This window comes from Mustela nigripes, chromosome 13, assembly GCF_022355385.1.
Source record: "Mustela nigripes isolate SB6536 chromosome 13, MUSNIG.SB6536, whole genome shotgun sequence".
NCBI lineage: Eukaryota > Metazoa > Chordata > Mammalia > Carnivora > Mustelidae > Mustela > Mustela nigripes.
In genome coordinates, this window is record NC_081569.1 from 136,348,811 (window position 1) to 136,376,693 (window position 27,883).

The window sequence follows — 27,883 nt, forward strand, 5'->3', positions numbered from 1 at the left end:
ACCAGATAGTAATGGTGTGTGCGCACTTCACGCATGCGTGTGCAGGGGTGTGTGTGTGCCTTTGCCAAACCAAGGGCAAAGCCCAAGAATGCCACAGCCCAGAAGTAACACTGGGGTAGACCTAGCAGGAGTCACAATGCTGGTGTTAGTCATACCCTCTAACTCAGAACTCTGTTCATTAAGCTATAATTATGCACAGGGCCGTAGGAGATGCCCACAGATGGCTTCTCCCACGCTTCCCCTTGACCAGTTTTAGGGGCCCTATTATGTTTCTCATTATCATCCTACCTCCATCTGAGGGGCTGTCACAACCCTTGGGGTTACAGTCGCCAAGCTGAAGGTCCAGACAGCAATGCGCAATGATGATGATACTTGGCATTTGGAAACGCGCTTTGTTTTTCCAAACACTTTCACGTGTATCTCCTCGTGGCATCTCTGCTGGGGTCTTCCAGGTGGTTAGGAAAAGTTTCCCGAGTCTGTTTTAGGATGGAGGTCAGGTGCTTGGCACAAGGAGGAAGATGATCCCACCAGCACTGCTGGAATTGGGGAGCAGTGGGCCAGCAGAAACCAGCTTCCTGCGGGGAGAGATGGTTTAGCACAGTTGGAGTAAAGAACTCAAGCTGGTGTCAAACTGACCGAGCTGGCGACTTTCTGCTCACTACTCACCCTTGGTTTCCTTTTCGGTTACATGCGCCCAGTAATAAGAATCCATCTTGAATGGTTTTGCACCTGGTGGTGTGAGACCCCCCATTCATATGAGCTATTCTGGGCAGAGCATGGCCACGACAGTTTTGTTACACACCATCAGACATTTCCTGAGCACCTACTATGTGCGAGTCCCTGGGGATATGGAGAGTGAGAAACGGAGGCCTAGTGCCAGAGGATGAGCTCACGGTGCAATGATTCTGTGTCCGGGGGGTTGTCTCCTGAGCGGGCGGTGGTGGGCATAGAGATGCCCCGACCCCACCGACACCCCCCAAACCCCCAAACCCTCCCCACACAGCACACAGTGCCACCTCACAGCTGTGAGACCCACACTTCGGACCCAGCTCTGTGTTCCAACACTGTGTGAACCCCAGCAAGCCGTGTAGCCTCTTAGAACACAGGCTCATCTCTTGAGTGGGCATAGCAAGAATATTCCACGGGTGAGAATACATGTGATAAAAATATTTTCTGTGCTAATATTAGTAGATTTATTGTCTTCCTTAGGATTCTCTTTAGCTTTATAGGGCTTGGTCACTTGGGAGGACACTCTCCCGTTGCTCTTCCCAAGCCTGACATCAGCACAGGGCATGATTTTTTGTTAATTCTGTGGCAGTCTTCCTCCACTCCAAAGTAGTCCACACCGACCAGGAATGTGCTGAGTAATCAAAGTGGGAGAGAAGGGGAGTTTGCAGCTAGGGACGCTGTACACCTTCACCTCTTTCTTCAGCATTACCCACGGCTACAGAAAGGAGTAGAGACGAAAACTGCTCTGGAAAGAAAATTCTGGCAAAGGATGTTGGGGGGAGAGTCCCTCCAGCATCTCTGGAATTGAGCACAGGAAACCCCGCCCTGAGGCCTCCCTTTCAGAAGTGGCCCAGAGAGGGAACCACAAGGAGGCCCTAAAATTATGCCATTCGGAAATTCTGACTCATTTGGCAGTGGGGGCTGTTTGTGCAACACACAAAATGTCTCCCAAAAAGTGAAATTTTTACTGCTCCTTCCCCGGGTCCCTTCCCTGCAGCCAGCATCTCCACCACCACCCATGGGGAAGCAGGGGCTGATTTAATAAGCCCGGGAAATGACTCAGGTCTGTTACACATTTGCCCTTGGTTGGCGATCTGAATGAGTCTTATTTTGCCAGGCTGGTTTTAGTTATTTGTTTGTGTGTTCAGTCCGCATGAGGAGCTTTGGACAAAATCTGGAGCGGCTCTCCTGGCTAATCCAAACCCCTTGTTGTATGAATGGGTAAACTGAGTCAAGACAGCAGCAAGGAGGGGCCCTGCCCAGGGCCCCAGGTGGTAATCGGTGTTCTGGAAACTGGTTTCCATTTCTCTGTCCCTAGCCTGGCTTCCCCCTTTGGTGATGATTTAAATAAACACCACTGGCCACACTGTGATGAAAAGCTCACACTGGGGTGGCCATTTCTGGGGTCCCTCCTCAGAGAAGCCCTGATCTGGGTGCGGAGAGCTGGTTCTCATCCTGGCTCTGTTCCCAGCTTCTTCTTTCCCTGTTTTCTTTCTAGCCAGTTGTCCGAGGCTTATTCCGCCGGTGCCCACTCTGGTCCCATCATGTGCTTGTAGGGTGAGGGGCCCATCAGTCTGGTTTATTCTCAGAGTCAGTTGCTGTCCCCACCAGCAGCAGCAACCCCGTAACTGGGCAGGGGCACCCCTGCTGGAGGGCAATGAGTCATCTCAGGCCCTAAGCATGGACACCGGGGTGATTCAGGATATTGATCTAGATCCACGCATTGTGCCGAAAATAAAAATACAGAGCAGTCAGAAATACAGGCCTGGATCCTGGGATGCCTGGGTCCTAGTCCTGGTTAATACTGCTAGTTATTAGTGAAATGAGAGAATCGGAAAAGATTAGCTCTCGATGACTCCTCCCAGTTTAAAAAAACCATGTGAATCCTGATGGTGTTAGACAATAATGTTGTTTAGCATGACTAAACACTGCTATTAATATGTCCCAAGGATTAAGTACTAATGGAAACAAAAATGTTAAGTACAATCGACAAACTTCCTTCCTAAAAAATAAAACCTTTCTAGAAGAGACTTGCCATATTTCTCCCATCAGTGGGCAACCCAGTCTATTCTTTCTGCTTCTGCTGGGAATGCCAAAAGTGGCTTTTTAAAAATTAAACACTTGGTTTAGAGACAATTATAGATTATGCGGTTGTGATAAATTACACGGAGGGTTCCCTGTACCTTTGGCCCAGTTTCCCCCGACAGTGATGTCTTGCAAAAACACACAGCAGGATACCATGACCAGGACATCGACAGTGACACCATCAAAATGCAGGTGGGTCTTCCCCATCTTCCAAGGGTCCCACAAGCTGCTCCGAGTCCCTCCGTAACATCTGGCAACCATTAATCCATTGTCATTTCTACAACTTTGCCATTTCGAGTGGAGAGACCGCTGTTTGTCTAGCTTGTCTGCTTGTTGAAGGGCATGTGGTTGGTTTCCAGTGGGGGCTATTGTCTCCCAATAGACGTTCACTGTGGGCACTTTTGCGTCTCTCCAAGTCTTCCCGTTCAGCGTGTTAGCTGCTGGCTGTGGCACCCGTATGTGATGCCAGAGCACTGGATTTGTTCCTGCTTGTGTGTAGTGAGGCACTCACTCCAGCGGTGCTGATGTGTCCAGTGGTTACCCAGGACGGGGCTGTGCACTGTAGGAATCCAGTCAAAGTAAATGACATGTTTCCTACGACCAGGGATCTCCTGTCTATCAACGATGCAGCATTAAGACTCAAACATTGAAATAACGCTGGAATCACAAGACAGCACTGCCTGTCATCAAATACTGGACTGCACGGTAGAGAACTGAACCTTAGAGGAATCTAGAAATGGGAGGCATGAAGGTCCAAGTGTTTGGGGGAAGGTGTTCTGGGTAGTAATGACAGTTAACATTGATTAATGCAGCATTAATGACCATGTGCCAAGCACTGCACTAAGCTTTTACTTATATTAACTCATTTAATCCTTTTCACCACCCTGCAAGGTAGCTACTATGACCTAATTTTACAAATGAAGGAACAGAGAGGGTGATGACTTGCCCATTGTCACACAGCTATGATGTGAGCGGGAACCAATCCAGGCATCCTGGCCTCAGGCTGCATTTAATCCCTAGGGCTTCTGCGAGTCTGGTAGCAATCGCGGAGGACCATCTCCTGGTCATGATGCCATCCCCGTCCACTTCTTAGGTTCTATTTTTACACGGAGTTATGTGAAGCTGAAATGTTCATCTCTGATCTCATTGGTGTGATGAGTTCCTTAGGGGTCAAGGTCATTGATGAAAAATTAATTGTACTTTGCAAAGAACTGCATGGGCTTTAGCAATAGGCAAGAAGCCTGCGTACACTCTGTGTGCGGGAGAGGGTGAGCACCGGCCTGGAGGTCTGCCCCATGTGTGTGGTGCGAGTGTGTAAACAGCAGGGCTGAGCACTCGGGTTGTGTTGAGTACCTGTGTACGCAGCGAGAAAAGCGTCAAAGTTCCAGCTTTATCCCGTAAAACACCCAGGGCTGGCTGAGTGCGTTTCAGATCGTGAATGTGGCTTCATGTCTTCTGAATGACTGTGTAGCTGGAAGGCCACGTCCACACTCACTCTCTCCATGGCTGCCCAACACGCCAGGGGTGTGGTTTCTGTTCAGTCACAGCGTTCCCTGCCGTTACAGCTTCCTCATCTTAGTTTAAATGAGAGGATATCCGGATGCCTGGGTGGCTCAGTTGGTTAAGCATCTGCCTTCAGGGACATCTGGGTGATTAAGCGGCTGCCTTTGGCTCAGGTCATGATCCCAAGGTCCTGGGATTGTGTCCCATGCTGGGCTCCCTGCTCAGCAGGGAGCCTGCTTCTCCTTCACACTCTGCCTGCTGCTCCCCCTCCTTGTGCTCGCGCGCTCTCTCTCTCTCTCTCCCCCACCCTGGCAAATGAATAAACATCTTAAAAACAAACAAACAAACAAACAAACAAACCATCTGCCTTCGGCCCAGGTCATGGTCGCAGGATCCTGGGATCGAGTCCCACATCAGGCTCCCTGCTCAGCGGGGAGTCTGCTTCTCCCTCTCCCTCTGCTGCTCCCCCTGCTTGTGCTTGCTCCCCCTTAAAAAAAAATAAACGACAGGATTCCAGCAACCTGGCTTATTTGTTTGTTTTTGTTCTGAAACCTAAATGCAGCCTTGAGAGTGTTGACTGCTGGCCCTAGGGTGGGTGGGCAGAGCGAAAAGCTCATTGGGTGAGACCCTTCGGACCAGGACCTGGGGTTATCTCTGGGTTCTGCCCCCTCCAGCCGGCGGAGCCGGGTGCTTCCCCCCACCACACTGTGTCTACATAGAAAGTGGGGACAGTTTCACCCTGCTGTCCCTGTAGGAGCTGTCCCCGCAGGAGGTGTCCCCGGGATAAGGACAACAAGCACGGGCTAGAAGCCCACTCGGTGAGAATGTCTGCTCCTGTGGGAAATTGGATCCTGCCGTTGCGATGCTTGCAGACACAACTGCAGGACCCGCGCCAACTCGGAAGAGGCGGTGAGTGAGGAAGACTTCTCCCCGGAGGAGGAAGGGGAGCCTTTATTCTTTTGCTCCCTAGAGACGTGTTTTTGGAAACCGGCTGTGCTGTGCTCTGCTTGCTTTGGGCAGGCTCGGCAGTCCTGGGCACGCTGTGTGATAGGCAGTGTGCCCAGGAAGCCAGGAGGCCTCGGAGCTCTGCTTGGAGGGTGGCAGAATCTGGGCAGGGCATTGGGGGGGACGGGGGGCCCTCCAGCATCATGCCAGCAGGTGGGGCTCTGCTCTCTGGGGAAGCCCGTACTTGGGGCGCAGTGCTCCAGCCACAGGGGCTTGCAGCTAACAGGTCCCTGGTCTGACGGACACCTGCTGCTCTTGAGGACGGTTCTTGACGGCCCAAGATGAGTCCCCAGCAGAGGGAGACCCTTTCCCTGCAAGAACCTCACCGACAACGCATTAGAATCTTGCCACAAACGGCTGAGTCCAGACACATGGATCCGGTGTTTCCAGACAGACGGCTGCATGTCCCTGCTGTGGCAGGAGCTGTTCCTGGCCCGGGATTTTAAAGAACTTTCATCTTCGATTTCTCCTTTGATATTGTAGAGTTGGCACGCAGAGAAGGATGGCAAGGCCGTGCACCGCCTCCAGGCTAGCTGAAAAGCCTTGCTCAGCAGAGAGAAGCAGCCTAGTGGACAGGCGGGAGAGAAGGCAGCACACATGTCTCGGTGTCCTTGGGTGTTTGAAAGGTCCTTGCTGGCAGGACGCCTGGGGAGTCAAGGCTGTTCACCATCCGCACTGAAATGTTTGCTTGTTTGTGTCTCTTCTGAATGCAGCAGCAGGACTGGACCCAGTGTGCTTGGCTTTCAGATCCTGGGTTTGCACACAGACGCAGAGGTGATGGCCAGAAGCACCTTCCACCACCACTGTCCTGGGTCTTTCATGTTCCAGAGACCCTAGGAGGTCCAAGGAACATCCTGATTGCTTCGGCCCACGACCAGGCTTCACTCAGTGGCCCGATCGTCCGGGCGACACTCGGGTCCTTTCTGGCCTCTCCTCCTACCTCCTCCCAGTCCCATGGCCTGTCCTTCCCTAACTGCACACGTTCTCCGGGTTCTCCTGTTGTTCCTTTTCTCGCTCTCCCTGCCCAGATCTATAGCCCAGACCTGTAGAGGCAACAATCTGAGTGTAATGTGCCCCCGTTTTTTATTTTAAGATTTTATTTATTTAAGATAGAGTGAGAAAGAGAGCACAAGCGGGGGGAGAGGAGGAGGCAGGCTCCCCACTGGGCGGGCTCGATTCCCAGGACACTGGGGTCATGACATGAGCCAAAGGCAGACGATTCACAGACTGAGCCACCCAGGTGTCCTGTGACCCCATATTTTAGGTACAATCTAATGATTTCGATGCCCTCAACATGTCCGAAAGCAATTCACGACTCGCCCTTCCTTCCCCGTCCCCCTTCTCCCTTGTATCCCGAGCCTTAGCAAGAAGAACCCACCAGCCGCCACGCCAGAATCCTGGGGATAAGCCTGAGTCCCCACCTTTGCTTCCCAGCCAGCTCCCCACCTCCAGCCGGGCACCAGATGCCGCCAGTCCCAAGGGAAGCCACCATGGGTGCCCTCTGCCCATCCGAGTCCCTGCCCGGCCCCCCTCTGCCACTCTGCCCCCCACCAACCTTGCTAAATGTGCCTGCCGGGGTAGCTCTCCCAAGCTCTGCAGCTCACGCTCTCTCTGTGACCTTCTTCCACCCTGGGGAGGAGAACCCGAGGCCCTCAGCTGTGTCCACATGCCATCCTCTCTCCGGAGCGTGCGTGCGCCTCGGAGCCTCTGCCCTGGATTGTCCTTCCCTTTCAAACAGCCGCCCTTCACCTTGTTTTCGACATAGTTTGAGCGCCGTCCAGTCCCCTCTACAAGCTGTCTCCGGCCCCCGAGGCACGGACTTGCTGTGCTGTTTTCTTGCATCTGTCCCCACCATAGGACCGTGAGGCCCTTGGGAGCGGGAGTGCCTCATTGCACCCTGTGTTCCCCTTAGCGTCCGTGCTGGAATGTGTCTTCGCGCCCTGTGGTATCTGTGGTTGGGGTAAGAGTTTTGGGCAATCTGGGATTTCGGAGATACTGTCCCTTATTGCTTACAGTGCTACAGGCTCTTCTCTCGAGAATGATGCCCAGAGCACATACTAAGTGCCCGGTATAGGGCTAAGGACCAGGGGCAAAATAATGAATTCTGTCGGCCTAAAACCTGATGGTCTAGTGGGAGTAGGGAGGAAAAAAAAAAATAAAACTGTGATCCCTACAAAATGTCTGAAGGGCTTGGTTCCCAGCAGCAGGGAAGTAGGGTTGTGCTGTAAGACGCGCAGTGATGTTCTTCGATGCGTTTAAGGGCACGTTCCAGATTGCACGCCACAGCAGCGTTCAGATGTGGTACGGACGGCTGTCTCCAGGCCTGGTGCTGGCTGAGCTCTCTCAAACCCAACATGTGGTTCACTGTTTGCAAAGATCCAACCATATGCCAGTAACATTCAGCCCCTCCCCATCTAATTAAACTTCGTATTTCTAAGGGGCTTACCATGAACTAATAGGCGGTACCTAATAGAAGTCGGATAATATTGTTTATCTGGCATAATGATGGAGGAAAGTATTCCTTTGAAGTTTTTTTTTGTTTGTTTGTTTGAGAGAGAGGAGAGAGAGCGAGCAGGAGAGCACGCACACAGAGGGAGAGGGAGAGAGAGAATCCCAAGCCGACTCCCGGCCTAATGCAGAGCTGGACAGAGGGCCTGGGTCCCGGATGGTGAGATCATGACCTGAGCCAAAACTGAGAGCCAGACACTTAACTAACTGAGCCACCTAGGGACCCCTGAAGTTTATTATTATTTTAAGATTTTATTTATTTATTTGAAAGAGAGAGAGAGAAAGAATGAGAGGGGAGAAGGTCAGAGACAGAAGCAGACTCCCCATGGAGCTGGGAGCCCGATGTGGGACTCGGGGAACATGACCTGAGCCGAAGGCAGTTGCTTAACCAACTGAGCCACCCAGGCTGGCCCGTGAAGTTTATTTTTTAACACACCCCTTTAATGAAGCCATGTGTGTGTGATCTGCCTAGGCAATTGGGTCTATGTTGTTTCCCTGACTTCCTAACCAAAGCCTGTGGAATATTGTTCTTCTCTTGGTGACTTGGAATTATTTTAGGAGGCTCTAAAGCCCAAGGCATAGTGACATGTGATGGCCGTTAGCCCGCTTACATCAAATGCTTCCAGAATGCTGCTTTACCAAACATAAACAACAAAACCAGACAAAACCAAACCAGACCCCAGAGTCCGCTTCTACTTTTGTACAATCTCCAGGTAACCTGGTAGCCCCTGCTTCTTCCTGCCCCTACTGTTAGCCTTTTGAGCTTACGGCTCATGCGTCGTGACTGTCATGATAGAGAAGTCAGCAAGCTAGTCCTTCCCTAGAGCAAGAGGGGGCCTTGGAGGACGGAGGGACTCTGCCTGGAAGCCGGCAAGCGGATGGTTTCCCAGACGCTGCGTGCGTGGACCGAGGACCGACCGGGTGACAGGTGCCCGCCGCCCCGGCTTCCCAAGTAGACCAGCGCCCCCTACCGGCCCGGCCGGGAAAGGCCGACACTCGGGAAGTGCTCCGAGTTTCTCGAAAGACAATGATCTTTAAAGATTTTTATTTATTTATTTGACAGACAGAGATCACAAGTAGGCAGAGAGGCAGGGAGAGAGAGAAGGAAGCAGGCTCCCTGCTGAGCAGAGAGCCCGATGTGGGGCTCGATCCCAGGACCCTGAGATCATGACCTGAGCCGAAGGCAGAGGCTTTAACCCACTGAGCCACCCAGGCGCCCCAAGACAATGATCTTTAAGAACACATGTTTTACTTTTGCACTTGAGCAAAAGTCCCTTCAAGTAAAAAGATACTATTGCCCCTGTCCCCGGCCAGCAGGATGGGTGAACTATCACAGGGCAGCAGCTGCGTGGGATGAAGGGAGACGAACCCACAGGAGTCTCTCTCATCCCCGACGGGTTGTACCAGAAACTCAGTGCTTCCTAGACAGAGGTCCCGGCAGAAAAGAAGGCCATGTGGCTGCAGAGCTGCGGGGGGGGGGGGGGGGGGGCTGAAATACGCTCACCGTGTCCTCAAGGCTTCTCACACACAATTCTCTTGATCCCCCAATTTTTGTAAAGCGCTTCCCCTTCCTTTTTTCTTTTACAGAGTATAATTGGTTTATAACATAGTCTTTTATGAAAACTCTCCAACTCCAGCTTACAGAAATTTGATATCAATTAATTATATCTCAGTAGGCTACACTCTTAGAAAGTATAAAGTTAGAATTAACAAAAGGGATTTTTCTGGCCATAAAGGAAAAAAAAATTCTCTAACTTTTCTCTGTAAAGGAAAACAAACAGTTAAAGTCTCCCATTTCCAACCCCTGCCACGGCCCCCCTCCCCCTCCCTTTCTCCTATAAACTGGGGTGATTTCCCTTCCTTAGCTGGTGGATTGTTGCAGAAGGCTGGAGCAAAGAAGCCCCACGTTGGCAAGATTTAATTGAGAGCATGAAATTATTCAGACTCAAAGGCTGAAGTACAAAGTGAAATTCTGATGCATCCTCAAGAGTATTTATGGCCTTGGAAATACATTTTAGCAATCATTCAAAAGAAAACAATGAAGCTTTTCTAAATGTTCCTCTGGCTGCAAACCCTGGGTGATCATCAGAGGAAGACCTTCTGCGAACAGATAAATCTCATAACAGGTTTGACACGCAACACTGGCTGCTTGCTTTTCACACCCTAGGGTCCAGGGACCTTCTCAGAAGCTGCTGGAATAGAGTAACAGTTTGTGCTCTGGAAACTACCTCCTGACAAACAAACAAACAACACCCCACATAATGCAAAACATAAAAATTTCATTAAACAGACAGTTGAGGAAAAATCAACAATCATTCTATCACTTCTAATGAAGTCTTCACATGGTTCCTGATTACCATTTATTTCTTAGTATTACCTTTGAGGAGGTTATGATTTGGGTTCTTTTCCTCTGAATAAAATGAAGTTTTCAATAAAGCATAGTGCAGCCCATGCCTGATTTTAAAAGCCTACAGCAGAGTTCGGGCCTGTAGAAAAGCAGCATGGGGACCAAGGACCACAAAACTTCCGAAGTGAAAAGCTATGTTGATCCCTACCCCCTGCCAAAGGATTTTTGGACTGAAATTGTGGCCATTTTAGTTTCACAGAGTCTACAAATCACATCTGTATCTCCCAGATACACATGCGGCAAAGATAATTCAGGAATATTTGACTTTCTTCAGGGCTTGCTGATGATACTATGATTCAGCAAGGGGAAAAAAAAAAAAAGTGCTTTGAAGGCAACAAAACACATAGAGGAACCCAAAGGGCTCTAGTCTGCCAAAAAAGATGTTATAAACAAATGCTGGAGAGAACATAATTTGGGAACCACTGGAGTTAAATGAAGGGTTCAAGGGAGTTCATGTACAAGAATACATGCTATGCCGTACATGCAAGAAAAAGATGGTATTATCTGGGGGGGGGGTAACTGTTTGGGAGCAGAATGGAGTACAAATACCTTTCCTAAAACCCTGCAGCCCTCATAGAAAGACATCTTGGAATAGACAAAACCTTTTGCAGATGTCACAAACACAATTTTCCCAAACCCCAGGAGGGAAAGATAGGAGGGGTGGAAAATCTCCAAGAGAAGGAACTTTTAAGTCTAAGCGATGTCAGCCCTAGAACCCAGGCCTCACACATCTGCCGTCCAAATCCCAGGACAGAATCGGGGGCTGCTGTGGCATCCAGGCTTCTCAGAAATGCTGCTTCAAAGAATCTGCTTCCTCCTGGATCTCCCAAGGTCTGTTCTAAACTCAGCGAACCCAATTCACAGCACACCGTGTTTCTCTTTTCACCCAGACGAAGAGAGCTGGACCAATGGAAGGGGGCCCTAATGAGGCCAGCCTTCCTGTCTCTAGGCGGAGCCCCCCAGCCGTGGGTCAGAGATTAGCACAACTGAAGCCACTCCCATGGCCAGAGCAGGATTTATAAAACCAGCTGTCTGGTTAGATAGAGGGAGTGAGCACCCAAAAGGCATTTCTATCTTGGCACAAGGGATTGGCAAAAATGCTCTCAAAAGGCTGGGCATTGCCTGGGTTTCTCACACGTTTCACTATTCTTAGGGGAGCTGGGGAATCGAGCTAATTCCATGACTGGTGATGCTATAAAGTTACTGGATGATAGCCAAACACGCCGAGAAAGGGTTCAGGTTCCAGCTCATGTCTGTGGAACTGTGGGTCTCAAATGCTATTTTAACTCAGGAATGTTGGGTGGTTCAACCCCCTGTGGAGTCCAAGCAGCCACTTCTCTGTTAAAATGACTCTTCTAGAATGCTCCCGCTGGCTTGGGCCACCCATGTCTGCAACACATGTGCTAGGCACAGAAACACACCCTCTTTGCAGGAATGAAGCAGGGACTGTAATACTGAGGTCAGCGTACAGACACAAATAATGCTGGGTGTTCAAATAATGGTCGTCTTAGGCTCAACAACCTTGACTCTTCTTTGAGGGCTGTTATATAGAAGAAATGAGCTCACATTTGTAATAACCACAGGTTTCATGGTGAATTTGCCTTCGGAGGGGTGGGTAGAGAGATTCTTCCAAATATAGTAAAACATTATCTATAAATAAGCACAGGGAGAAAAACATTTTAGGATGCTTGAGTCAGCATGTTTATACACGGCATGGTTATTGAGTTTGCGGTCTAATTACACTTTGTGACCCAAATCCCAGGATTCAGCAAAGTTCCTGTGTTCTTCCCACCCGCACCTTCTCACTAATGTCCAGGTGGGAGACCCACAAACTGATAGAGATTACTGACTTATGTGTTCAAAACACCCAAACACTTGGGAGTGTAAGTGCAGATCTCTGACAACTGCTTAAGAAGTCTATTTTTATCATGTTTCCATTACAGAATTTTTTTCTCTTTTAATCCTGGCATAGTTAACTTAGTGTTATATTAGGTTCAGGTATGCAATATACTGATTCAGTTACAATAAAAATTATAGAGAATCCTCAAAACTGAAATGCCAAATTATACACAAGAGTTTGATGCTTTGAGAGAAATATTTTGAACACCATTTTTTTCCACGTCTTTATTTATTTATAAGATTTTATTTATTTATTTAGAGTGTGATGAGCAGGGGGAGGGGCAGAGAGAGAATCTCCAGCAGACTTCCGTGGAGCGGGACAGAGGTCTTGGTCTGATGACCCTGAGCTCAGGACCCCCGCGGAAATCAAGAGTCGGATGCCACCCACGTGCTTTCAATCACCATGTCTGATGCCAATACTCCGAGGGTGGCTTTGAGATTAAAGGCAGAAAGGAATGTGTTCAACATACATAGTATTTTATATTTGTGGATGCTTTAGTAAAAACTTAAAATTTAGGGGGCACCTGGGTGGCTCAGTGGGTTAAAGCCTTTGCCTTCGGCTCAGGTCATGATCCCAGGGTCCTGGGATCAAGCCCCATATTGGGCTCTCTGTTCAGCGGGGAGCCTGCTTCCTCCTCTCTTTTAGCCTGCCTCTCTGCCTACTTGTGATCTCTGTCAAATAAATAAATAAAATCTTTAAAAACAAAACAAACAAAACAAAAAAAAGCCCTTAAAATGTAGGTCTACAGTTTTCATGTCTTTGGTTTAGCTACCTGATTTGTCCTCCTGCCTTTGATCTTGCCATCAACGCTGCCCACTGAGCTTTCTGAAGGGGCACAGACATGCTTTCCCATATCCTAAGGTTTCACTCATGTTCTTGGGCTCTAGACGGCACATGGGAAGTCAACTTACTGTAGGTTTGAAGAACACAGGCTCTGTACTGTTCCTGCTCCAGGTTTACTTGTAACCTTTAACAGCAGCTCTGTTTGCCATTGAATAAATAATGTGTGATGACTAAGAAAGACAACTATGCTTCCAAGGCACTGTTACACACCAGGGAAGGGACAGTTTACTCCCTGTCGCTGGCCCACGACTCTGCCTTCGGGAAGTCTGTGAGCTCTTCTCTCTATTCCACTCAATACAGAAACAGATCAGTTTAGAGCAGGAAACAAACTGTTTGAGATTTTCCGGGATTATCAACATTTATTTAAAAAAACCAAACAAACACACCCAAACTTACTACAACATAAGCCTGAGTACAAGTGAGGTGATTTGGGAAGTAATCTCTTCTCTAACGTGAGTGCCCCAGGCCAGGTCTTCTGCAACTAGGCCTGGGCTTCAGCACCCCCACACTTCCTACACATTCCTGTTCAGGACACTTGTTCCTCTGATTTACCTGGAATCCACGAATCTGGGGGAGAAAAAAAGAAAACATTCTGTAAGGGGCTGATTAATTTTGGGTCCCCCATGAGAAAACAATCACACATCCACAACATCAATGTGGCTGAAATAAACAAGTCACTGAGGAGCACTTCTGAGTAGCATCTTGAATTTATTCCCTGTTACTAAGGTTCAACTTTCATGCTGAATGAGTATTTCCAAGAGTACTTGCTAACAGCACTCCGGCTCATTTTCTGGTTTTAAATTTGAGAACCTCCAAAACAGAAGCAGGTCACCTTCAGCAACAATTAAAAAAAAATTTTTTTTTTAATTTAAGTAATTTGTAGCAGTACTTAGTGTCCAACAGAAACCACTCCGTCTGTTAAACAATATCTCGACTGCGAGGCTTCTCTTACTGTCGGTGGATAGATAACGACACGGCAGAGTCATTATCACCGTGGCAACAGTACCCAGGACTATCCGAGGAAAATTGCACATAGAACCGCTGGCCCTTGAGCAGTCATGCCTCAGCTTCCTCCGGAGTATGCTTTCTCTGCAGGTCTGGTGTGCCCCAGGGTACCACCAACCCTGCGCGGCTCCAAGACCACAGATGGTGCACGGGTTTCGCCGGAGTCCCGGGCTTCCGGAACCCCTCATTCCACCAGCAGGCACACGTGCCTCGTCCCAACCACCGCTGTCCGCGGTGAGGATGCGGCAGTGAGTTCACTCCAGTGCCTGGGAGGGAAATCAGTAAGCCAGAGAATGAAGGCATGCCCAGGGGCCATGCGTAAACGGGGAACCGAGGAAGCAGCGAGCCCTCTTCTGCACCCGCTTCGCGGTCCCCGCCGCTGACTACCGGGTCTGGGCATCCCGCGCTGGCACCGTGCCCGGCGCGCAGCAGCAGCCCAGGAAACCTCTGTCCCGCGAACCAACTCCCTCTTAGCTCCCGGTTCAACAAAGCTTTCCTGGGCCTTAGGCTCCAAGGACTTAAGAGGCCTGCAAAGCCCACGACCTGCAAAGCCCACGAAGGGGACCCGAACGGGACCCGGAGGGGATCACGCACACGAGGGCACCTCACACACTTTCAAGGTAATAGTTCTTCTGGAGAAATAACCGAGCGGTGGAGACGGGAGCCCTGGGGCCGGGTGTGGGCCTCTGCTGCCACGCGGGCTGCGGGAACGACGGACGGCCGGGACACGCCGCCCCCGCCTCGACCCGGGAGTCGCGGCCGCGAGAACCTGGCCCCGGCCCGTCCCCACCACGAACGGCCGCTTTCGGCCACGGCCTTACGGAGGCACCGGGATCGCTCACCTAGGCTGGGAAAGGCGGACCGGACCGGCTCCAGCCCCGTCGCCATCCCAGACGCTGGAACCAGCCGCCCGGCTACCGCGTTGCCACGGCAACTCAACTACCGCCTACACCGGAACCGGAATCACCGCCTGGATGTGACCCCTTCCCGGCGTTCCCCGGAACGCCGAAACCCGCCCACTGCCTTCCCTAGTCATCCGGGAGTATCCCAGCAGGCCCATCTACCGTCGGAGGAAGTCGTCTTCCCCCTGGTTTCGCCTCTCCTTGCCTCGGAGCGTGACGCTGATGGACATTCACTCTCTCCAATCAACTGACAAAGCGACAGGCAGCGACCAATAGGAAGGCCGTAGGGTGCGGCTCTGAGTTAAGGACGGCCTCCAATCTGTCGGGGGCCGGCCGAGCCACATGATTGGTAGAATCGAGTAAAGTGCGGGCTAGTATTTTCCAATCATGTGGAGCAGCTCGGAGCCGGCCCAATGAGATCCTCCGGGGGGCGGGCCGGGCTGCCGCGGGCCGGGGGGAGGGGGGGGGGGGGGGGGGCGAGCCGAGGGCCCGGGCCGTCGAGGGCTCCGGCTAGCGTGTGGGGATGAGTGGGTCCCTGGGCCGGGTGGCGGCGGCTCTGCTCCGCTCGGGGCGCGGCGCGGGCGGCGGCGGCCTGCGGGGCCCTGGCGTGCGGGCGGCGGGCTCGGGCGGCGGCGGGAGCGGCTCGGCGGAGCAACTGGACGCGCTGGTGAAGAAGGACAAGGTGGTGGTCTTCCTCAAGGGGACCCCGGAGCAGCCCCAGTGCGGCTTCAGCAACGCGGTGGTGCAGATCCTCCGGCTGCACGGCGTCCGCGACTACGCGGCCTACAACGTGCTGGACGACCCCCAGCTCCGGCAAGGTCAGGGTCCACCCGGTGGGGGGCGACGGGCCGAGGCCGCTCGGCGGGGCGGGGCTGGGCGGCGCGGGCTCAGTCTGGGGGTTCGAGGGGGGTCGGGGCACCGGCTCCTGCGCCGTGTCCGGGGTCGGGTAGGGGCATCGTTGACTTGAAGTGGGTCTTGAGGATCCGGGCATCTGGTACTCTTGTCAGCGTGGACACTGGGGAAGTTCTAGCGGTTCCGCGGTCCCCACGCGGAGCCGAGAGAGGCCTTTGGGGGCCCGATCGCTCAGGCTCGGTCCGAGGAGAGTGGTGGGGAAAGCGGGGCCTGGAGGGATCCTGTAAGAACCACTAGAAGGCAGGCACTTTGGGGGACACGTTGAGTGAGTCGGCCTGTCTCTTGGTGCTGTTGATGGTAGAGGCAGGGCCGGAGCTGCCCTTGTCAGAGGCGGTGGGGTCAGAGGCTAGCCTGGTGCCTCAGGGCCGCGGGTGCCAGGAGCTATCCTGTGTTGCTACAAGGAGCGGGTAGACACAGCTTTTGGACTCGTCTTCGTTGGGATCACTTGGCGTGGAAGGAAAAGGCATGGACTTTATTTTTAGATCCTTGAGGCCAGGGAGGGATTTGTGGGGGTCTAGGGCTTGGAGAGAGAGGCCTGTGCGGAGAGGGATGAGGAATGACCCTTGGGCCCCAGCTAACTCCAGCGTGGATCTCAGGGAACCTGGGGCCAATCAGGGTGTGTGGCCAGATGGCAACAGGTCCCTGACAGCTAATAGAACCTTTTCTGCGGAACACCCTGCCAGGAGCCTTGTAAGTATCTCAGTGGGGGAGGAGGACGGGCCAGTGGAGGACATAGATCTCCTTGGCCAGGGCCCGTGGTCAGAGTTGGTGGAGAAATGGGGAGGCGGTGCCTGCGCTTCCTGGAGGGTGGCTTAGTATCCTGCATTCCAGTTAGAGACCTCCAGTAGGGGTCCTGGCATCTCTCTGAGCCCTGCTGTTCTTTAGTTACAGAGTTCTGAAAACAGTTTTACCGGGTACCAGGTTCCCTGTTATTCTACACGCAGAATTCTAGAGTTTGTTATTATGTACTTAGGACTGTTATTCTGCAGTTGAAACGATCAGTCCTAGTCCTCCCTCCTTGACCAGACAGGCTGGTGTGGAGGTCAGACTTGGGGCTTGGAATCCCGCCGCAGCCAGTCAGCCGGGCAACCCTAAGCAGGTCCCATTACTGCATTTTTTTCGGTAATGGGACGATAATGAAACCAAACTTGACAAAGGTTTGATGAGGAAGGGAGAGAGAGGGAGGGAGAGAGAAAGTAAATCTTTTTAGAAAGTGCCCATCATTTTATCCGGAACACAGAAGGGACCCACTCAGCAGGAGGTATTTTATCATTGGGACTTAATGGTTCACAGAGGAAGTATATTTTCCGCAGATTAATTCCTGGAAAACTCTCGGTTTGGATGGGTGGAAACTAGGAGGACGGAAGGCAGGTTACCGTGACCCGCTCTGTGTGATGTTACCCTGTAGGAGCCTCGTGGTCCTTGTTAGTTTGCCTGCTAGAGTGTCACTGGCTGCTCGCTGCTTGGGGCACTGGCGCCCAGGCCTTGGGCTGTGTTTTTCGTACAAGGTGGGGGGGGTGGGGGATGGCCGCAGTCTTCACCCAGCGGTGGCTGCTCTGCTTCAAAGATAAGAGAGGAGAAACTACTCTGCAGTCTTTCAGCAGGGACCTTGCCACGGGGCAGGCTAGGAGGGCTGTTAATAAAAAGTCATGTCATTGATAGCTTGCTTAGTATAAGGTTTTGAGGGTCTTTGGTTTGTGGTTTCTATTCTGTTTATTTTTATCTTTTGTAAATTTATTTATTTATTTATTTAAGAGAGGGAGCGCAGAGGGGAGGGACAGGGGAAATTAGAACTGGAACGGTTTTTCGGGGGACACAATTCAACTCATAACACCAGTCTTTTTAAAGATTTATTTATTTATTTATGAGAGAGAGAGAGAGAGAGAGAGAGCGCGTGCAGGAGCGTGCATGTGCAGTGAGGAGGGGGCAGAGAGAGAGGGGGAGAGAGAATTCTCAAGTAGACCCCCCCCCCCCATCTGAGTGAGCAGCCACACTCAGGGCTTGATCCCTGAGATCGCTACCTGAGCAGTTGGTCAACCGACGGAGCCACCCAGGTGCCCTGTGTTTCCTGTTTCACCTAACTGGAGATGGGGTGTCCTGGAGTATAGGAAGAAAGTAGGAGCAGAAGTAAGCAGGTTTACACGTAGCGCTGAGGTTCCCATCTCGTATTTCAGGCTCACATGCCGGTGTTCAAGCAACAGCAACAAAAATTTAGCCCTTAAATTTTTTGAGCGTTGAGTTTCATCATTTTTATTCCTAGTTTGTTTCATACCAGATTATTATCTTGGTCAATAAATGTGTTGCGTATATATTGGACATTAACACACACCTCTTTTGTGGCTTGGAACAATAAGCATGCATGCCAGTACTGACCCTCAGACTGGGGCAGGGTGATGTGAGCTCGTTCCCGCGGTGTGGATGAGTTTAGTCAGGGTAAGACTCGCTAAAAACACAAACACTCTTCATCTCTTTGCTCCCTGCACCCTTGAGTTTTACAGAGAGAAGCTGACAGGCTGTCTGATGCTTGCTTTTGCTAGCCACAGATACATCTGTGCACCTTTCCCAGAGCCAAGGTCACTGCTTGTAACTAGAGGGGCTCCTGCAAAACTGCCTTGCCTTTTCTCTTGTGCCAGAGCTTTACAAAGGGCCCAGAGCCCAGGGGACACCCGCAGAAGCTGTCTTCCTGCTCTGGGGGCCGGGTCCCTGAAGTGTGATGCGGAGACAGCTTGGCCGGTGACCCAGGGAGCAGAGATGAGTGTGAGGTCTTCCTCAGGTCTTTTCTTTCTCCAGCTGACCTGGAAGAACACAGAAGGTGGCCACAGAAGGACCGGGTCCCGTGGACAGGTGTCAGCATACCCTAATCCTGGTCTAACAAAGAATCTCTTTCATTTCCTGTTGTAAACCTGACATGCTCATTGAAGAAACTTGGAAACGCTGAAGGCAATAAAGGGAAATTACCTGTAATCTATATCCACCATTATTAACATTTGGATCTAGTTTCTAATCTTTTATTTTTTAAAACTGCATTTGAGATCAGGCATGTCTGGGCATAGTATTTTGCCCTCACGAAAGGAGGGAACTTGTCTTATGCCACTGCCTGAGGACCCTGTATATTGCTTATGCAGAGCAAGCTTTCAGTGATTCCTTTTTTAAAGCTTTAATTTATTAAAAAAAAAAAAGCTTTTATTTATTTATGTTGAGAGAGAGGGAGCACTCGTGCGCATGTGCATGAGTAGGGGGAGGGGCAGAAGGAAAGAGAATCCTAAGCAGGTTCCTTGCCCAGCGCAGAGTCTGATGCAGGGCTTGATCCCAGGACCCCAAGATGTTGACCTGAGCTGAAACCAAGAGTCAGACACTTAACCAGTGGGACGCTTAACTGAGTCATGCAGATGCCCCTCAGTGAATGTTTTAATGAATAAGTAAATCCTTCTTTTATATATACCTCTTTTAAACTCTGTCCCATGCTCTTAAAAACATAAACACTGTGAAATTTCTGCCTGTTCACATCATCTGTAGAGTGAATAGCCATTATCCTATTGTCGACTATTTAAGTATTTGAAACTATGCTGAGCATCAGGGAGTTTAAGCAACAGAAACAAATCTGTGACACTGGCAAATGTTAGAAGTCACATTAACAAGTGGTGTTTCTGGGCTCGTGTGGCAGATGTGTCATACACCACAAATGAGAGTATAAAAAGGAACCAGCACATCAGAGGAGTCACTGTCAGTACCGGGTCAAGTTGAAGGTGAACATGGCTGAAGACCCAGCTGCTTCACTCCTGGGCACACAGTCTGGAGTGGGGGTTGACAGACTTCCTTTGTAAAGGGCCAGAGAGGAAATACTTCAGTCTGTGTGGACCGCACAGTCTCCATGGCACGGATTCTGCTCTGCTACGGTGGCGTGAAAGCGGTTGTAACAGTACCTGACAGGTGGGTGTGGCCGAGTCCCAATAAAACTTTATTTAAAAAAATAGGAAGTGGACCACAGACGGCCCAAACGCCATAGTTTGCCACCCTTTTCTCCAGAGAGGAAGCCCCTGCGTTTGAGTTAGAAGACAGATAAAAGGATATTCATTGACATGTTGCTTGGAATAAAGAAAAATTAGCAAGAAGGGGTCTTGGTCTCTTAGCAGACTGGATAAACAAACTGAGGTGTAAAGCCGCATGCTGGGAAACGAAACTGTGGCTAAAACAAGCTGGATCTAGATGTTCTCCATGTGACTGTGTCCCAGAGAATGCAGTGTTTAGTCATGAGGTAAATTGCAAAAAAAGTAACTATGGTACAATGCTGTTTGTGTTAAAGGTGTGAGACGGTCCCCCGTGTCCTGGATACACGTGCAGTGTGAGTGTGGTTCGTGGGCAAGGGTGACTTGCAGCCACAGGCCAGAGGCCATCTCTGTTGGTCTAGAACCCGGCCTTCGGACTCGTAGAAACCTGGACGGAAATCCAGGCTCCACCACTTGCCAGCGCCGTGACTTTGGTCAGATAACCTCCCTGAGCCTTGGTTTCTTCATCTGTAAAACAGAGAAAATTATGCAGTCCCTGTCGGATTTTTGCAAAGGTTAAGTGAGGCTATGTGTGTAAAATTCTTAGAGAGTATGAAATTCAGTAACCCTTAGCTCAGCACAGGGGTGTTCTCGTGCCGCCTGGCTGCAGGATTGGTATTTGTTTCTGCCTTCGTCCCCATTGTGTGTATTTCTCAGAGGAGCGGGACGGAAGGATGGCGTACGGGACATCACGGTGGACAGAATCTGCGCTGGTACCTGGAATTGGGGGAGTTTAACCCCATCACCAGTTAGACCTCATCTCATCTTCGCGGTAAATCCGGAAGTAGTTATTCCCACTTCACAGGCAGGGAAACTGAGGCGAAGAGAGTAGCAGATTGATCTGACACTGCATTCATTTACAGGCTGGCAGGCCACAGCCCGCTGACTCTGTTCTCTCTGGCACTGGCCCCTGGCGGGTCTGCCTCTCCCTTACTCTTAGCTCAGATAATCTCCTGTGGTGCTGTCATTCTCTCTAGGAAGCCAGGGGAGGCCCTGTGACGTGCCCGAGGCAGAGTTGATCTGCATCAGGTTCCCGAGCTGCTCCTCGGGTGAAAATCTTCCAGGGAAAAAGGAGAACCATAATTGTGGTGCTCCTGTCCTTTGTTGTCCAAACTGGGAACGGAGTCTAATATTCTGAAACATGATGCATTTTGAAAAATCCCTTTTGAAAGCTCTGGAAGGGAACTTTCTAATACCCGTATTTTTCCCTGCACTCTGGTTGGATCCTCCGGAATATTCATTTTTTTAGTGGGGCAGTAGGTGCCTGTAGAACTGATTTTATAAGACCGCCTCCTTCCTTACTCCCAATTTCTAGTGTCACCCCGTTATATAACTTTGCAGTCAATATTTTTTGTCCCAAATTGAATCGTCACTTGTTATCTGTAAAATATGATTACCATTAAAATCCATTCTTGGATACGATTTCCTAATTTTTCAGAGTTTCTCTCTCTGATTCTGAGTTATTTGGAGTGAAATTTGGAAGAGCTGTCATTGTATGTTACAGTTCTTGAAAATGAAAAAGCAAGAGAAGTTAGCCATGTTTAAACGATTACATATGAATTGATGGGATTCATTTTTCATTTTCAACTTAGGAACAGTGGTCTTTTATTCTTGGAAGTTACTTGCTTTGTGCTATAGGAATCACTTGAATATTTCTTTAAATATTCAAACCTGTAATCAGACCTTTAAAAATAGAAAATAGTATATTTTCAAGATGCCAGAGCTCTTTGCCTTGATATCAGCTGCCTATAACGCTTGTTCCCCTAAAACCAAAGAAGCAGGGGCACTGGGGTGGCTCAGTGGTTTAAAGCCTCTGCCTCCGGCTCAGGTCATGGTCTCAAGGTCCTGGGATCGAGCCCCACATCAGGCTCTCTGCTCAGCGGGGAGCCTGCTTCTCCCTCTCTCTCTGCCTGGCCCTCTGCCTGCTTGTGATCTCTGCCTGTCAAATAAATAAATTTAAAAATATAAAAATAAAAATAAAACCAAAGAAGCAGGGAAGTTTAATTTGATAAACTATCTGCTAGTTGGCACCTTAGCCACTGTCACATGCCATCGTGGGCTCTGAGGCCAGGTTCTCCTGAGTTCTTGAAATACAAATTATTAGGCAAGAGAGCATGGCCCTAGGATCTGGAAGGTGTCTGTCTCCCTCGCACATGGCTGTGTTGTGTCCCATGTTCAGGTTGATTGGAAAGCCTACTTGTTTGGTAGTTTTAATGGTGACCGTTGATTCCGGTGACGTGTCCTCTTCCCTCTAGTCTGGACATGTGATCTGTAGTGATGTGCTGCCTAAATGAATGAGACAAGCCTAAAGCTTTGAGTGAGTGTGGGACTGTAAACATGATTGATGAGAGCAAAGTATTCAACTTTGCAGAGATTTTAAAAAACGACTTTTTAGGATTGGATGTATGTGGTTGGAGTGAACCTCAGATGGCAAATTTATTTTCATTTTTGGTGTGTCTCATAAATTTGCTGTGTTTCCTTTAAGCAGTCACTGAAAGAATCATATTCGTTGTCTTGGAAGGCTTAACACAACATATTACCAATTGGAAAAGATCCAGATAGAAAATCATGCACATAAAGGGTTTATGCACACAATATAGAAGATATTTAAGAAAGTTTCCAAGAATTATGACTTCTATGCTGAGTCATCTGTGTTGCACCAAATATCAGAATTCAAGATAAAAACTTGAATTCATTGAGAAATCCTAGTAAATCTAGGTATTTGGTACTATAAGGGCATTCTTTTTTTTTTTTTTTTTTTTTTTTTAAGATTTTTTTTATTTTTTTGACAGAGAGAAATCACAAGTAGGCAGAGAGGCAGGCAGAGAGAGAGAGAGGAGGAAGCAGGCTCCCTGCTGAGCAGAGAGCCCGATGCGGGACTCGATCCCAGGACCCTGAGATCATGACCTGAGCCAAAGGCAGTGGCTTAACCACTGAGCCACCCAGGCACCCCTATAAGGGCATTCTAATGGTTAATGGAATTTTCCCTTTTTTAGTAACCCCCGTACCTCTAGCTGATTTATTTATTTATTTTTAAAGACATCCAAAGTGGCTTAGAAGTATCCTTTTCTGGGGGTGTAGTGTACAGCATGATGACTGTAGTTACTAATACTGTATTGCACATTTGAAAGTTTTTGAGAAACTAGATCTCAAAAGTTCTCATCACAGGAGGAGATCTTTGTAACTGCCTATGGTCACGGATGGTAACGAGATTTACTGTGCTGATCAGTTTGTAATATATACAGATATCAAGTCGTCATGTTGTAGACCTAAAATGTTACGATGTCATATGTCAATTACACCTCAAAAAAAAAAAAAGTTAAAAAAGCAGTACGTTTTTTGGGCCCTATGATATTGTAACCCTTTCTCGGTAGAGGAAGTCTGGAGGAGAAAGATAAAGCCCTCTGTGGGGGGCCTTCTCTGGTGCTCTGTTTAGAAAGTCACTATTTCTTTTAAGAAGGTAGTGACTTTTAAAAGAGAAGAAAACATTATTATCTTAGGACTTGTGATATGAGTCAAATGGCTGATTTTATTTGGAAAACCAGTGATCATAAGTGATAGGATATCAAAGACCAGTTTTGGTATTTTTAGTTTATTTACACAAAACCCACCAATTGAATGATTTTTAATATGCATAGTGTTGTATTTTGTTTGAAGAATCTTTTGACTTTTCTGTTTTATTTTGTCTGCTCATTTTGCCCTTTTAAAAATACCTTCCTATCTATAGAAGTATAAAAATAGCAACTGTGGTCTATAGCGGTTAATTCTCCTACGCCATGCTTTTGCTCAGCCTCTCTTTATAGCACCAACACAGGTGTTTTATGGATGGATGGATTTTTAAAAGCGTATCTCATCTGTAGGAAGGAGGTAGAAGAACACGAAGAAAGAGTAATCTTTTGTCTTAAGCCTGAAACCACATTTTACTTCCTCCTGTCTTCTTAAGACCATCAGCCTTATGGTTTGGAACTGAACAGAGTGGTCGCCCGGTTGGGGGTTCTAGGAGGTGCCACATCTCTGTGTGTCCTCACAACTGTTCGCACGGTTCTTGAGGTTGTTGTCCTTGAGGACAGGGAGGGGTCTCTCTCACCCCGTGGCCCAGGACATGGGCATTAGCGGGGCTTTGGGCCTTTCCTTGCTTTGACTCAGTGACTGTGAATTCTGGGCCGAGCCCCATCAGCCTGCCCCACGGAGAGCCCGTCCGAGGGGTTGAAGAGGGTGAAGGCTGCAGGCTGCCCTAGGAAAGAGATTGTTCTTTGGGCAAAAGGATTATTAAAAATAAAAATATTATTAAAAATAAAACCCAGTGATGCAGCATCTTGGTTCCCCAACCCAGACGGGCACAAGAAGCCTGAGTGAGGCCTGCCTTGCTTGGCAGACTTCCCGGGATGGACCCACATTAGACGGTCTATTTGGAAAGGAAGTCATAGCGCTGAAGTTTTGTTGCACGGAATCCCTGACTGCCGAGGAAGGGGGACCAGGGCATCCACCGGTCGGGTTCTCTGCCCTCGGTCCCTGTTCACTGTCTGTCCTCTGTCCGGGGAGAGCCTCACCTCCCCGATGCCAGGAGAACGGTGCGAGGTGGGGGTGGAAACAGGCGGACAGTTGAGTGACTTGGGGCGACCTCACAGTTGGTGATCGGAAACGGTAGGGTTTACATAGCGATCCAGTTTTCACTAAAGCTCCCACTCCGTGGCCGACATATGGTTCCCCGAGGATGGGAGGGGACGCGGTGGGGGACCCCGGGAGGAAACGGATTGCCCCATGCACAGTTCAGCTCCGAGCACCTAAGTGACGCCTGAGTGTTCTTCCCTGCAGGCATTAAGGACTACTCCAACTGGCCCACCATCCCGCAGGTGTACCTGGACGGCGAGTTCGTGGGCGGCTGTGACATCCTCCTGCAGATGCACCAAAATGGGGACCTGGTGGAGGAACTGAAAAAGCTGGGGATCCGCTCAGCCCTTTTGGATGAAAAGAAAGACCAAGACTCAAAGTGAGGGCGGCCCGGGGCCTCCCAGTGCGGCAGGGGGCTGTGGGCGCTGAGAGCCGCTGCCAGCAAAGCCTTACTGAGTCTGCTGTTCACTCTCTGGATGGCCGCTGCTTGCACGGGTCCCCATGCTTGTCAGCAGTCGGGGGGTTTTGTTGTGTCTGGGGTTTGGGCTGCAAATATTCGATTGTGAACATAATTATAACCACTGCACTATAATAATTCACTGTTGTATTATGATATTGTTGTCAGCAAAATCTGTTCTCATATTGTCATCTGCTCTTTGCGTGATTCAGAAGTAAAACCAGGAGTTTTTAAAATCATCATTATTCATGAATCCTCTGCAAATGTGTCAGTCGGCAAAGATAATACCCACCCCCCAATTTTTCGTAGCTTCTTCTGTTAAGAAAAATGATGGCCAAGGAAGAAGATGTGGGAGCTGGGGTGCTGTTTTTTAAAAATAAACTGTCAACTGAGGGATACTGTGTGCGAGTTGTTAATTCTGAGTGGTGGTAAGTCGGTCCCTCAGTCTCCTCCGGCTGCTGTGACAGAATACCACGGACTGGCTGGCTTGTAAACAACATGTGTTTACTTCTTCAAGTTCTGGACGTCGGAAGTCCAAGCTCAAGGCTCCAGCAGATTAGGTCTCTGGTTCGTAGGCTCCTCTTCTCCCTGTGTCCTCGCGAGGAAGCTCTCTGGGCTCCTCTTAGAAGGGCGCAGATCCCATTCCCATCCGCCCTCATCTGCTTACTCCCAAAGACCCCCCAAACTACCACTCTGGGGGTTAGGTGTCAGCACAGGAATGTTGAGGGCACACAGACCTTCAGTCTGCAGCAACTAAGGATGTTTAATGCCTTTGACCTTCTCTTTCTAGAAATCAAGAGTGATTCTTACACTCTTCCATTAAATTTGACATAGAAATTGCCATCAGACTATGGTCTCATTTCTCGAGGGGAGGTAAGTGTTGTCAACACTGAGTGCTGTTGACGGTGCAGTTGGAGGCCTGGGTGTCGTGCCCAGAAGTGAGGTGGCTGCGGCTAGGGGAGGTAACCCTGCTCACCCACTTTAGAGGGCTGGTGCTTGGCAAGCCACACTGCCGTCAGCTGGGGAGAAGTCACTGGCAGGCCTCCAAAGAGGAATCCACACAGCATTTTCTCTCTTAAGAAATAGTGTATGATACTGTGTAGAGAAAACCCTAAAGACCACCAAAAGACTTCTAGAACTGATAAAGGAATTCAGTAAGGTCTCAGGATACAAAATCTGTTGCAATAATGAAGCAGCAGAAAGAGAAGTTAAGAAAACAGGCACCTGGCTGGCTCAGTGGATTAAGCCACTGCCTTCGGCTCGGGTCATGATCTCAGGGTCCTGGGATCGAGCCCCGCATCAGACTCTGTGCTCAGCAGGGAGTCTGCTTCCCCCTCTCTCTGCCTACCTCTTCTGCCTGCTGGTGATCTCTCTGTCAAATAAAAAAAAAAAAAGAAAAAGGAAAAAAAACCAGTCCCATTTATACTTGCACCAAAAATAAAGTACCTAGGAGTAACACTTAAGCAGGTAGGTGAAAGATACGTACTCTGAAAACTCTGAGATTTTGATGAAAGAAATTGAAGACCTCACAAAGAAATGGAAAGACAAAAACAAATACTGTTAACATGCCCATGCTACCCAAAGCAACCTATAAATTTAATGCAATCCCTATCAAAGTACCAGTAGCAATTTCCACAGATTTAGAACAAATAGTCCTAAATCTGTATGGAACCACGAAGACCCCAACTAACCAAAGCGATCTTGAAAAAGAAAAAAAAAACAAAAAAACAAAAACTGGAGATATCACAATTGCAGATTTCAAGTTATATTACAAAGCTGTAGGCAATGACAGTATGCCACTGGAATAAAAATAGACAGAGATCAATGGAACAGAATAGGAAACCGAGAAACTCACAATCATATGGTCAATTAATATACAAGAAAGCAGTTAAGAATGTGCAATGGGAAAAATTCTCTTCAACAAATGGTGTTGGGAATACTGGACAGCTACATGCAGAAGAATGAAATTGGACTGCTTCCTGTCATCACATACAAAAATAAACTCAAAATGGATTAAGGCTCTAAATAGACCTGAAACCATAAAAATCCTAGTCGTGAGCACAGGCAATAATTTCTCTGACACTGGCCTTAGCAATATCTTTCTAGGTGTGTCTCTTGAAGCAAGGGAAATAAAAGCAAAAATAAACTGTTGGGACTACATCAGATTCCCACAGCAAAGAAAACCATCAACGAAGCTAAAAGGCAGCCTGCTGAATGGGAGGAGAAGGTATTTGCAAATGACATGTCTGATAAAGGGTTAGTATTCAAAATACGTAGAGAATTGCTACAATTCCACAAATAATCCAATTAAAAAATGGGCAGAAGACATGAACAGACATGTTTCCAAAGAAGACATCCTGATGGCCAGCAGAGAAGATGCTCAACGTCACTCAACATCAGGGAGATGCAGATCAAAGCTATGATGACCCATGACTTTCCACCAGTCGGAATTCTGGCTAACATCAACAGCTCAAGAAAGAACAAATGTTGGAGAGGATGCGTAAAGAAAGGAGCCCTCTTGCACTGTTGGTGGGAGTGCAAACGGGTGCAACCACTGTGGAAAACAGTATGGAGGTGCCTCTAGTTAAAGATAGAACTACCCTATGATAATCAGACCACTGGGTATTTACGCAAAGTACACAAAAACACTAATTTGAAAGAGTATATGTACCTCCGTGTTTACGGCAGCATTATTTCCGAAAGTCAACAATGGAAGCACCCTAAGTGCCCATTGAGAGATGAGTGGATAAAGATGTGTATATGCACAATAGAGTATTACTGCCATAAAAAAAAAGAGCGAAATCTTGCCACGTACAACAACAGGGATGAATCTAGATAGCATAATGCCAAGTGAAATAGACGTGTTCGTCTATGTGTGATCTTACTATGTAGAATTTAAGAAACAAAGCCTTCAGCTTAGGTCAGGATCCCAGGGTCCTGGGGCCAAGTCCCATGTCAGGGAGCCTGCTT

At 49.1% G+C, this 27,883-nt stretch overlaps 1 protein-coding gene and 1 non-coding gene across 2 annotated transcripts; one reads left to right on the forward strand and one right to left on the reverse strand.

Annotated features, from left to right (window-relative positions):
• Positions 1-13,855: 13,855 nt before the first annotated feature.
• Positions 13,856-14,129, reverse strand: LOC132000531 (small Cajal body-specific RNA 13). The gene has a single exon (XR_009399380.1). It is a non-coding gene; the product is annotated as a small Cajal body-specific RNA 13 (non-coding RNA).
• Positions 14,130-15,382: 1,253 nt separating this feature from the next.
• GLRX5 (glutaredoxin 5) lies at positions 15,383-25,306 on the forward strand. Its single transcript, XM_059373908.1, has 2 exons — positions 15,383-15,705; positions 24,661-25,306. Exons 1-2 carry the CDS (start codon positions 15,411-15,413, stop codon positions 24,837-24,839), a joined length of 474 nt encoding a protein of 157 aa, XP_059229891.1. The 5' UTR covers positions 15,383-15,410; the 3' UTR covers positions 24,840-25,306.
• The last annotated feature ends 2,577 nt before the right edge of the window (positions 25,307-27,883 follow it).

Coding starts and splice junctions, on each gene's coding strand:
- GLRX5 (XM_059373908.1), top strand. CDS start 15,411: ATGAGTGGGTCCCTGGGCCGGGTGGCGGCGGCTCTGCTCCGCTCGGGG. Junction 15,706..24,660: donor CGACCCCCAGCTCCGGCAAG/GTCAGGGTCCAC, acceptor TCTTCCCTGCAG/GCATTAAGGACTACTCCAAC.